The sequence below is a fragment of the Lathamus discolor genome, chromosome 4 (assembly GCF_037157495.1).
Source record: "Lathamus discolor isolate bLatDis1 chromosome 4, bLatDis1.hap1, whole genome shotgun sequence".
In the NCBI taxonomy this organism is placed as follows: Eukaryota; Metazoa; Chordata; class Aves; order Psittaciformes; family Psittacidae; genus Lathamus; species Lathamus discolor.
The window spans coordinates 32,718,106-32,730,335 of NC_088887.1; the positions used below are offsets into that span (position 1 = coordinate 32,718,106).

At 36.0% G+C, this 12,230-nt stretch overlaps 1 protein-coding gene across 2 annotated transcripts in view; it reads left to right on the forward strand.

Moving 5' to 3' along the window:
* Nucleotides 1-12,230, forward strand: part of TTC3 (tetratricopeptide repeat domain 3) — a 74,485-nt gene that overhangs the window by 27,747 nt on the left and 34,508 nt on the right. Inside the window, exons 1-6 of one of the 2 annotated variants that reach the window (XM_065676941.1) lie at nucleotides 3,105-3,330; nucleotides 5,474-5,528; nucleotides 7,872-7,938; nucleotides 10,007-10,144; nucleotides 11,216-11,296; nucleotides 12,005-12,117. In XM_065676941.1, the coding sequence (XP_065533013.1) occupies nucleotides 3,159-3,330; nucleotides 5,474-5,528; nucleotides 7,872-7,938; nucleotides 10,007-10,144; nucleotides 11,216-11,296; nucleotides 12,005-12,117 (626 nt within the window). In that variant the 5' untranslated portion in view covers nucleotides 3,105-3,158. Of the gene's footprint in view, nucleotides 1-3,104; nucleotides 3,331-5,473; nucleotides 5,529-7,871; nucleotides 7,939-10,006; nucleotides 10,145-11,215; nucleotides 11,297-12,004; nucleotides 12,118-12,230 lie in introns of those variants that run through there. The other variant, XM_065676940.1, reaches the window with a different exon arrangement.

The window sequence follows — 12,230 nt, forward strand, 5'->3', positions numbered from 1 at the left end:
CCAGAGTTACTTTTCTGTGGTGAAAGTGAAGTGCAAGCAGTTCTAATCTTCAAAGTGAAATATTTTCTTGAATTTTACCTGGGGCTTTTTATCCCTTGCTAAACCTGCTGTAATCAAGAAACCGTAAGATATTTCCCCATCATCCTGAAATTTCTTTTCTTGATGATGTTTGTATGGAATACTCCTGCCAAATCTGGACCAGCTGCACACTTACACTGTATTCTAAAGTTGTGACCTCCAAGGCAGTGGGTCCTTTTAGTCCTGACCATTCCACAGTCTGAAGTTCTGAGTGCCCAGCCATACTGTTCTTTTCACTTTGCGTACTTAAATACTTCGCTGAATGGGTGCCAAAGTTTCAAAATTTGATTTTAGGAAACTAGTGAAGATATATTACAAGATCTTCCTTTAAAATGGACAGTAGGAGAAGTGCTTGCTCTTGTGGACTTTGAGCATATGCAAACATCTTGAAGAATTAAAGGATTTATTGAGAGATGGAAAATGTGGGATAGGTTGCAAAAAAGAGTCAAAACGAACATGTTGAAAAGATGTTATGTGGTAGGATAACAAAAAAAGGAAAGAAACTGTGAAGTGCTGAAGGAACTTAATGCAGAAAGCATAAATTAGGGAAGGGGGTTAGAAAAAGGAAGTCAAGCTCTGGAAGACAAATCAGTTTAGAGGAACTATATGAAGGTGGTGTGAAGGAGCAGAATGTGAGATGCATGGAAGCCATAGGAAATTCTGAATGAGTTTGAAGCAAGTGACAACTAAGGGAATCCAGATGTTTTCCTGAGCTAGAAGATGTGGTTTGAGTAGTAATGGAGTTTGATGACACATTATAAAACAAAGCTTTACGGAGGCAGTGGTAAAGGTCAGCAGCAACACATCCATACAGCGACCTGTGCAATCTCCAATTGCAAACGCAGGATTATAAACAATGTCTCAACTCCAGTGGACTGCTAGAAGCACTTGGTGTATAGCACATCTGGCAGCAAAACCAAATCATGCAAATGCTTTCTGAATGCAAGTAGGAGTTGTGCTGCCCTTTTGGTTCCACTAACAGTAATGGGATTTGAGAGAATCACACTTTACATGACTAAAATGGGCAGTATGCTGCTGCCCTTGTTGGTGGGGGAGCAGGGTGCTGGCAGTCTGTCTGCGCTGCTGATACTGGTGAAGGGGCAGGATATCAGAAGCATAGCTAATTTTTGAGGGAAGAGGGATAACGAAAGGCTGTTGAGAGAGAACTGAAAATTCTTCTAGGCTAAAGAGATCAGAGGACTTTGAAATGTTGTATTGAACATAGTAATTTTAAAAAACTCTGTTCATTCCAGTTTTTTCTGTTCTTCCTTTCTCCTCTTCCTCTGCCCCTCGCTCTTACTATTGCAGACAGAGTGGGAGATAGATGTATTGCAGACAAAGTTATCAGGGAGGCTCTTCTGTTCCGTCACAAGGGTCAGAAAGGACCCCCTTCTTTTCTAAACTCCTTCTCAGGGAGGAGCTCAGGTGTGGCTGGATCCAGTCTTAGTCTCAGACTTGGACAGTGGTTTTATACCTAAAGGATTATAGATGCGTAATCAATCATTTGTATCACTTTGTCCTGCAGGATTAAGGATGGCAAACTTGATATATCCATAGGTAAAATAAATGCTTTAATAGTTAATGATAATTCATAATTATATGGTTAGGCCAGAGAACTTTAATCAGAATATCTACTTGTTTTGTGAACAGGCAGGGTACTCTACAAAATGATCACACATTAGTTGTAAAATCTGAACAGTTTATTAAACAAGCACGCTAAAGCAGATTGGGTGTATACGTATATATAGTGAACAAGCACAATAAAGTGAATCAAAGAGAGATAATATATGAACAGTACAGAGGAAAATTAGCAGTGCATCAGATCATTAATGCATAGAGGAACAATGATTGAAAAGAAATCGCCAGTTACTACCAAATCATCATCCAGGCCCACACTTCAGCCTGGAAGCCCCATTGCAGCTGATGCTAGGAATCTTGGGTAACTTGGAAAATTCCTACACAGTGCATCCACCTGTAGGTGAGGCTTCAGATTTGGCTACAAGAGGGTCCTGCTTTTATACCCTTAGAAACACAGCCGACTTTATGCCAGATCTGTAATTGTTTACTCATGTGGCTGTGCAGTTTCTCATGATCTTGCTGTTGGCCGTGCTGAGAGCATTGGCCAGGCACCCTGGCGTGGCCAAATGTGGAGGTCATGGAACAGCTGCACGCTTATGTTTTCCTGCCTCTTTACAACAAATGGCCACAACAAATACATACTTTAACAAATACACAATCAAAACCATACTTTGTTATGTTTCTCACAGTCATGAGCAGGGATCAGCTCTCAGGTTCTCATCCATTACACTACTACACAGTATGAATTCTTAGAATTACTATTCACTATAATTCACTGTAACTACCATTTGCTAGACTCACTGTTCCTTAAATCAATAGTTTCAAAGCTAGCTTAAGCATTAAGTAGAGATTGATCTTACCCATACCAGTGACTGTGGGCAACTGTCTTGCTTAGCCTAGAGGAGTACCATTGAGGGGTGTCCCCACTCAAGGGAGGAATTTTGATACTTTCCTAGGAGGGGTGTGCTAGAATCCCTGTTGCTGAAAGGTGGGACTAAGCTGTTGTAGTAGAAAGTGATTAACTGTCAGTCATTTTCTATAAGGCTAGATTTTCCAGCTCAGTGAAACAGAATTTATCTTTAGATGAGTTTTTGTGACCATTCATTGGTTCCTCTGTCGGGAAACGCCTGGTTTCACATCCTTGTTGGTTCCTCTGTCAGGAAACATCTGGTTTCATATCATTGTGATAATTTTATGGGACTGTTCAGTTTGGCTGGTCTTGGATTCTTCAACACCAAAACCAGTGTGACCTCCCTCCATCACTGATAATCTTCACAAGTAGGGTGAAATTTGAACTGTTTCACCCCCACGCAGGCAGAGTGTCCTGCTACAATTACATCAGTAGAAGAAAGTATTTGATTTGCTTTGATTTGAAAGGAGGAGTTAGGCTCTGAATGCCTCACTGATATAAGTTTACTGTGGGTGGGGAAGAATAACTTTCTTTTTCTTCGCCTTTGTTTAAAGGCTCAAGACTTGCAGGAGACCTAATGTAGAGGAGCTGTATGCCACTGTATCTTATCTTAAAGTTGCTGTCTTCTTTAATTTCAGTTTTTGTCTGCATGTACTATTTTTTTGAGCATGTGTACATTTCTGTGAAGTATTATTGTTCGTTACTAGTCGGAATGTCTAGCAAAAGCAATGCTACTTCTACTAATATTTTAAAATGCTTGTGGGGTAAGTGAGTCATATTTGCAGTTGAATTAATGTATCTCCTGAAGTATTTTAGCTATAATTCAGCAGGATTTGCTTGTTACTTTTATTTTAATGTATTTTTAAAAAACCTGAAAGCAGTATCTTTTTCACTTGGGTAGTATATGGGAGGAGTAGTTTCTGTAGGAATTTTTTCTGAAATCATATTTGTTGAATGGCTTTTAGACTCAGATCATTCAATGAAACTATAATGCTGATTAAATTCTTTCTTTTGATGGTGGGAGGGAAGGTTTATATTCCTTTATCTTAATTAGGATTTTGTTTAGAGTGATAGATTGGTTCCTTAAGGGAAAGAAACCTATATAATGAAGAAAAGGTAATATATCTCTCTCTCCAAATGGTTAAATGATGATATGCTTGGAGTGTTTTCAGGCTTTCAAAAGGATTATTGTTTTCCAACCATTAATTGACTCTATTATGAGGAATTTGTGATGATTATTATTGTAGCCTTGGAGTTTTTAATGTGTATGAACTGTTTCAACAGACACCATTCAGACTTGTGTGTGACAGTTTCAAGAAGTGTTCATGAAACAGTTCTGAACACATTCAGTCTTTGTGATGCTTGATTTTTTGTTCTGATTAATTTAAATTTTATGTCATTAAGTACTTTTTAATTAAATATTACTTCTGGCATGTATGCATATGATTTAACTTGAGAAATGTGTACATGAGACATCCTGCTGGCTTGAGTGAGATTACTCAAATAGGTAGATTTGTATTTTTCAAAAATCAGTGTCTTTCAGTATTTGATGTCCAGTTATATAAGATACTTAAGTATCATCAAATAAACATTTTAAAGCATAGATAGTTATAAAACTTTATATATAAAGTGAATAAGTCCTTTTTCCAAATTTAATTTTATGGCAATTCAGCATAAAAATCCATAAGGTTTAACTAGCAAAAAAAATCTGCTGCTCTGCATCCCTTCCGCTTACCCTGTGTAATAAGGAACACCAGCAACATGTGATGCTCTGCAACTGTGTCAGCTGCCTGTTGATTTCTTAACAGTCCAGAAATGTAATTTTTTGCCTTGCTTCTTTAGTTGTTAGGTTACTGGAAGGCAGCTGTTCCTTAAGTGTATTTTGTTAATGCCTTGTAAAGTTATAACATAAAATTCTTGAAAGTGAAAACCTTCTTGACTTCATCATGAGTATGTATGTGCGTGTTCAGATGCCTAATGTTATGTTTAATCCCATGGAAAACAGTTGAGAGGTATTTTGCAGTTCAATGGCATGGCTTCCTGGTTTTGACCATTTGCAATGTTTTCTTCCTTGTTATTAACAAATTGTTTACTCAGCTTGTAGAGCCCTGTAACTGATCAAGGACAATGTTAGGTGGCTGAAATTGTAAAGTGTATTAGTAAAGCTTCTTGTTAAGTCTTTGATGTTAAGTTTCAGAGTTAGAAATGAGTCAGTATCAGAATAGAGTCTTTCTTGTCTTCTTCCAGAATTTCCACATAGTAAAACATTTTTGTTTTGCAATCAGGTACAGAGTTAGACATGAATCAGTGCCACATGATAGATTCTTTCTTGTCTTTGTCCACTGTTTCCGCATACTGAATATTTTGTAATCAGGGCCATTTATCTTGATCTGACTCATGTTTCTAAGATTAATGTGGGTTGAACTTAACTCCTTTAGCGATGTATTATTGAAGCCTCTGAAAGATTTCTGTAGTAAAACTTCAACATCTATAGTGACCTGTTATCCCCTCTGAAAATTCTAGTTATCAACTAACAATCAGTAATATGATCTGTGGTTTTACGTAAGATATGATTTCTTTAGATTGGAGTCAACTTTAACAGTTGTTACAGTATTGTAGAGTCAGATCATCTCTTACAGAATTTTAAAGAGTCTTCTGCTTATTTAAAGTATCTTTTCCCCTTTGTAGGATTAATAAAATCCTATACTATTTAATAAAAATAGTATGAGATTTTATAATTTAAAACACGAGGTGGCTTTTTGAAAAACCTTTTGCTTATGCTAGTTTATGATTTGTGACTGTTTAAGATCTGTTATATATAAAGCAAAATGGTGAGTTCTGAGTGCATTTTTTCCCCTTTGCTTTAGGTGATGTTAATTTAGTTTGCAATGCTTTCTCTTACTACAGGCCAAAGTCATCAAAACAAAGGAAGGCCAAAACCTGGTGACTCTGAAAAGATAAGGCAAGAAATCTGGCTTATTTTTTAATTATTATTTTGAGTTATTTTATGTAGTCCTTAAAAAGCTGTTAATGCAAATTTGACTTGCTGCTTGACTTTGCTAATTGCCTTGTTTATGTTGTTTACATACTCTTCAGGATATAGTTCGTGTTAAGATAGCTGATTAAAGTTGACAAAAATTCCAGTTTTCACAAAAAGCCTGAGCTATTACTTGATTTTAGTAAATGAAGGCATAATTTTAATAACTGCCGTTTAAAAACTGTTGCCCCAAAACAAGTCACACAGCACAGCTGTAACAAAAAATGTGCTTCCTTTACAGCCAAGAAAATAGGAACCTTGGTCCAGTTGTTACATTCAAACTTAGACCACAGCGTAACTCAAGCTCTATCTTATTTTCAAGGCCTCTTTGTACTAATTCTACTCTGTGTACTAAGTAATTTTTAGAGCACTTCATATGCTTACTATGAAGAAGAGGTTTGACTGTGAGGAAAGCATTGTAAGTCAGTCTCAGAATTCAGTACTGGAAAAAAACTTCTACTTAAAGAGCCTTTAAATTGTTTGTAGAGTTGAATTTTTGCTTAAACCGTGTAAATGTCTTATTTAGATACATGGATACTTGCTGTAGAACATGCTGAATGTGAATGAATATGTTTGACAGTTTGGGGCCAAAATTAAATTAGTTAAGATAAAAAGCATTATAGACATTATGTACAAAATTTATGCTTCTGTCCATTATAACACTTAAAACAAAGTTGAACAAAGGAAATAATTTTTTCCAGTGATACTGGGGCCAAAATACTGCAAACAAGTTTGGGGAAATCGCTGCATTTATGGGTGATTTCATATGCCAGAGTATTCCCTTATCTAATAGTTAAGGAGTAAAGAACTGTTACTGTTGTCTTATTTGTAAGGTGACTGAGGCAAATGGTGACTGGCTACTCAAGGACATGCAGAGGTGGAAGCTTTCAGTGTTTCAGCCTGAGCTGTGAAATTAGATGAGTTAAGCTTTGAGTGTAACTTCTTGCTTGTTTGCTTCTTCAGCTAGTGTTTTTAGTTGTGTTTAGGGTGATTAAGAACAGAGGGGTACAGCAAAATAAGTTGCTTACATTAAAATAGTGAAATTTTCATTAAGTGATATTTTTTAAAGACAGGTTTCTCTTATAGAAGAGGCCGACTTTTAGGAAACCTGGGAGCTGAACCTGATTATTCCCAGTCCTAATCTAAGTGTGACCACAAAACCAACCATCTCTTAATCTGTATTTATTACAGTACAATACTTTTAGATTTTTCCATACCTTTTTGAATACCACTGTAGCTAAGACAATTGAAACTTTGTCACAGGAGAGGTCATTTACATTCTTTGACTGGGTAGCCACTGTTTTCACTTTAAGAAGGAGGTAAAAAATGTTAGAATTCACCATGGGAGCAAATCCTCTTTAAAGTAACTGAACCATCTACAAAATTGCTTCTCTCACAGGAATTTTATTAGGTATATACAAAACATGCTATTTCTCAACAAGTGAGGTGCATGGTGGGTTACAATCTTAATCTTATCTCCATTTCTGTAACTAGCAGGTTGCTTGGCTTCCAAAAATTTATGAAATCCACTGACACTATAAAAAAATTATCTCAGATGATGAGTGTTTGATGGCTTCAAGTGTAAGATGGAACTGAGTGTATATAGCAAAAGGCACTATAGTGGCGTTAAGTATTGACTAACAGTTTTAGGGATGAGGATTTAGAGTATTAAGCAATACTTTGCCTCTTTGTTATACTTTTCCTCTTCTCTAGTTGTGCATGTGTTTCTGCTGCAGTAGTGGAAAGGAAGAGCTGGGAAGAACAGCTCCATTCCTCTCTTCTCTGCTCTCCCTGCCCCTCCTGTGCATAGCTGCTATATATATTTTAAGTGGTCGTTGAACTGGAATAAAGGATCATGCACTTAGGAAGAGTAGAGAAGGGGAAAGAGGCCTAAGTACCTCCTTATGCTGCTACCTGTAGTATAGGGAAGTTCTCTAGTCACCTCTCCCACCCTTTCATAAGATCAACTCAGCTGAGAATAAGATAGAGAAGACAAAAGAAAACAAATAAAATTATGGAGAAGACTGCTACTTCCCTGAAGCCCTAGTGATTCCTGAGCCAGAAATACATGAACTATATGAACAGTATCATAATCCTTGATAGTGTTATAATACTTAGGGCGATTGTGAAAGTGTGCCATAATCACCTTCAGCATGTAGGCAGATGTGATATGGTTGATAAAAGCACAGAAATTGCTGTTTCTTGAAAATAAAATTACATATACAGTACACACACAAACTCTTGATGCCGTTGTCCTGTTATTTGTAGAGATCACCTTGATTTGAAGATAGAATCTAAAGCCATTCAGGATAAACTCTTCTGTACTATGCAACAGGTAACTGGGAATTCATTACCATACGACCTTAAATGTAAATGATTTGTCACCTTTTAGTAACACTGTCCAGAGACCCAGTTCATTCAAAAATTTAACACTTCATGCTTGGCATGACTTTTATCAGGAGACAAAGATTATGTGATTTCACTGATTCATGCTGTCTTGTTGCTTGTAGTCTTTTTGCTTCTCCTCTGTCCACTCTGTAAGACCTCACACTGGAAATTAATGTAACAAAAATTAGTATAGTTGTAGAATAATTTAGCTAAAACCATGAGTTAGTAGTATAGCTCTCTTGTATCTTAATTGTAATAGAAACTACAAAAATCACTGAAAGTCATTCAGGGATTTATAACACCCCTCCCAAAGTTCTGACCAAATATGTTTTCATGTGTTTGATACGTACATTTGGAAATAACCATGGGACATTTTGTTGAATGGCAGTTTAAAACTCTATAAAATTCATAAATGGAGAATTTTCCTTCTCACATCTCATCAGCAATGAATGATGAGTATCCCAAAGTTCTTAAATGAAATAATGGGGACATACGTAATTAATAATTTCCTCTCTGTTAATATGGGGAAGTACATATCAGAAATCTCTATTCTGATTTAATTGCATCTTAAGACAAAACTGGGTGCAGGAGAAGGTGAATGTTCTACCTGCATTAAGACCCCTTATTTCCTTTAAAATACCTGTTTTTGTAAGGCTAATGCATTATTATTATTGAAAATAAGGTTTGTACTTTATTTAACCAGCTTCATATGTCACACAGTTTAACATCAATAATTTAACTTTGAATTACTATATTTTGTTTTGTTCTGTAACTGTATGGTCTGACAGCATTAACTTGTATCAGTCGTCCTAGGACACTAAAATAAGTCTTATTAATTTTTTCATTTGCACATTTCTGCATTTTGGTCTTTACCTATTTGTAGTTTCCACTGTCCCTGCCAACATATAAACTTTTGCTTATATATGTCATTAGATGATGGGTATTTTCTTATGTTTGTTCTTTTTGATCAATTGATAGGATGAAGACAATATAAAAATTCATAGATGCTTAGGAAAATACATTGCAGACATGCATTAAATTTAGTATGTCAAAAGCCTAATTCAGTTCACAGGAATACATTAATGTTGTTATGGTCCATTCTTCCCAACCTTCTCATTCTTTCACTTTTTCCCTGCCCATGACGGTTTCTTCAGATTCCGAGGCTCAAATGTTAATATATGGAGAGAGGGAAGGGGCAGTTAGCACAAAGCTTGTAAAGTGGGATTACTTCATCCTGAAGATTAATTCGTACTAAAATGAGGTAGTGGCATAAACTACACAGATAGGCTTCCTTATTACTGTTTGTATTTTGTTTATGATTGCAGGAGTAGGTGTTGAAAGAGCTTCTTAAATAGTCAAATTACTTCTACCCTGGCACAGTGATCTGCTTCCCAAAGCTCATTTTATTTTGGTTTTTCAGCAGATCAAAGGAATAGACGTACCTAATCTGCAGCTGCTTGTCTTGATTTACAGTCTCACTGCTGGGAATTCCCGCAGACTTCAGGAAGTATCTGTAGTGAAAGGCTAATAACATAATGCATTCTGAAACCTTCTAGCATTAACTATTAACCTAGATGGAGAGAAGTGTAGGCAGAAGGAAATAGTTCTCAGGTTTTACAAAAACGTTTGTACACAAAATGGAGTGTACAAGTGATGAAAAGCGTTAAGTCTGAGGGTTTTTCTTAGCTATGAGAATGGTTAAAATGGTGCTTGAAACTAAACTTGAAACTTTCTGGAGAGAAAAAGGATCTAAACTTAGAACAAAACTTTAAAGAGATTAGCAGCAATCTCTAATCTCAAAAAAAAGATTAGATGAAAATCTTAAGGTTTTAGAAGCTGAATTTCAAAGTTTTTAAAAATGTACCTGATTTTCTGCTTTGAAGTGGCACTGTGATAGAACTGTAGGAAGTACAGAATTTTAACAGTTGTCTGTGGATTTTAGCATATAGTTTGCTTGCTTAAAAAAAAGGGAAAAACTGTTTTCTTTTGGACTTACTGTTTCCTAAATGTTCTAGGTCGATTTAACTATGTTCCCAGAGGAGGTTAAATCCCTCGTTCATGATGGTTATACAGCCTTGATGGACCAGCGGTGTCACAGTGCTGAACAAGCCTTTTCACGATTGTTGAGCATTCTGAATCCTTCAGAATTAAAGGTAAACCAAGAGGAATAACGTAGTTTATTGGAGTACTCGAGATTTATGCTTTCAATACCATGTTTCATTCTTTCCTTCTTCTGAAACAGTCAGTATTTTTGACTTGCTGCCAGTGATGTTTACTACAGTGCCAAGTGTTTCACTGATAAGTATGCCAAGGAGCTTACAAGTGAGAATAGGAATAAAAAAAATAACCATAGTAGGCACATTCAGCATGCATTGCATTTCTAGATGCGATCTGAAAATACTTACTAAAATAATGAGTAACATAAGCTAGTCTTATTGAATACCTTTTTTGATAAGAAACTACTGTACATTTTCAGCTTAACCCTTATTCATAATAATGTAGGGTGAAAAGAATTTATATTCTTCAGGTCAGATAACTCTTCGATGGCAAATACTTTGAAATTTTGTGTATATGTGTCTAGCCAATCAGCCATTGACCCATTTGTCTCCCAGATTTCTCTTAATTCTTGTACTGTAATATTAAGTTTTGTGTGACAGTGCATGTGCACATGCATTGCTATGTTTCAGGCTCCCATTTTAATAAGGATTGTTGCAGTGCTAATAAATCTGTCCAAGCAAGTAACGCACCAATCCATCTGGAATTGCAATCCAGTTTATTAGGGAGAAAGAGGTTGAGAAGGTGTTTTGGTTTTTTGGGTTTTTTTGTGTTGAATTTTTTTTTTTTTTTTTTAATTAAAACCCAGCCAAACCCAAAACTAGAAAAACCTGCTCAGTTCTTAACATGAGTATAGCAAAGACAAACTGCAGTCTATGAGGTCAACACAGTAAGTCTAGAATGCTGTAAGTAGTTATACCATTTCTAAAAGCAGAGGTTTTAGGATGTATCACTTTGAAATTCATAGGTGCACCAAATGTCCTGTAGTAAAGGTGTAGTTAACCTTCACTTTTTATGCTAATTATAACAGATCTGGATAGAGGCTATGATAAAGAAGGATGTTTCCTAGCTTTGTTGTAGCAAAGATATTCAACTCACAGTAGGCAATGTCTAGTTACCAGAAAAGTGGTTTTGTGCATACTACTACAATAATTTTTCTCTCTTTGCAGCAGCTGAATCTTTGTGTTATTAATTATGTTGTTATCATTTATGGACATGCCACTGCTCTTCTTGGAATAGGACAACCTGAGGTATGACATTAAGGCACTATATAGCTTTTATTCAAAACTCTAGTTCAGCTAGTTGGCCATCCATTTTTGTCTCTTCTTAACAGACAACATGAGTGGGGAAGGAAAGTTCTTGTCACATTTTAGAATCATATGGTTTAATAACTGGGACTAGATCTTTAATGGTTTTGGATAAAGTAAGCCACCAAATTTCTTCATAAGATTTCTTCTTAAACTTTCAGATGTGATGCTTAGGAATTAATGAAGTACAGTCAGTCGTTTTTCTTCTACTTTGTTGTAATGGGGTTATGCATTGTGTTTCTAACACAAACATTTTGCTTTTAAACAAGAGAAGGAGAATGCTTTTGGTTCTGGAAAACACCGAAACGGATGTGTGGGGGTTTCTTGAGGGTTGGTTTGGTTTTTTTTTTCCTCCTGCAGTGTTTAAAAATATTCAGTGTCTTACAGTGAATGTAACTGTGTCCGGGCATTTGTAGCTCAGTGAGCTCAATCATTTAATTTCATTACTTCAGAGGGAGCCCATGGTTACAGAATAAATTTCTTTTTTAAAAAAAGAGAAAGCCTTTGTATGTGATCATGAGGTTGCTTAATTGCCTTTATTGTTCATCATGAAAGAATAGGGCCTTCTGATCCATCCTAATGGAGGGGAAAAACAAAGGAGGGAAATACTGGCAAAGCACCACACATTTTTGTCTTAAATTTATTTTGAAGGCATTGGCAAAGGCTGAAGACCAGTTTAAGAAAATAATTGAACAGTACCAGGAAGAAAGATTTGGTTGTTTGGCATACTATGGAATTGGAAAGGTGTACCTCAGACAAAACAGGTTGGTATAATATAAAGCTTCAGTATTCGATTTAAAAAGTATTTTAATTTGAGAAAATGTGTGGGGTTTTTAAATTATTCTTTGTTAATCGTGAAATTCATATATCAGACTGA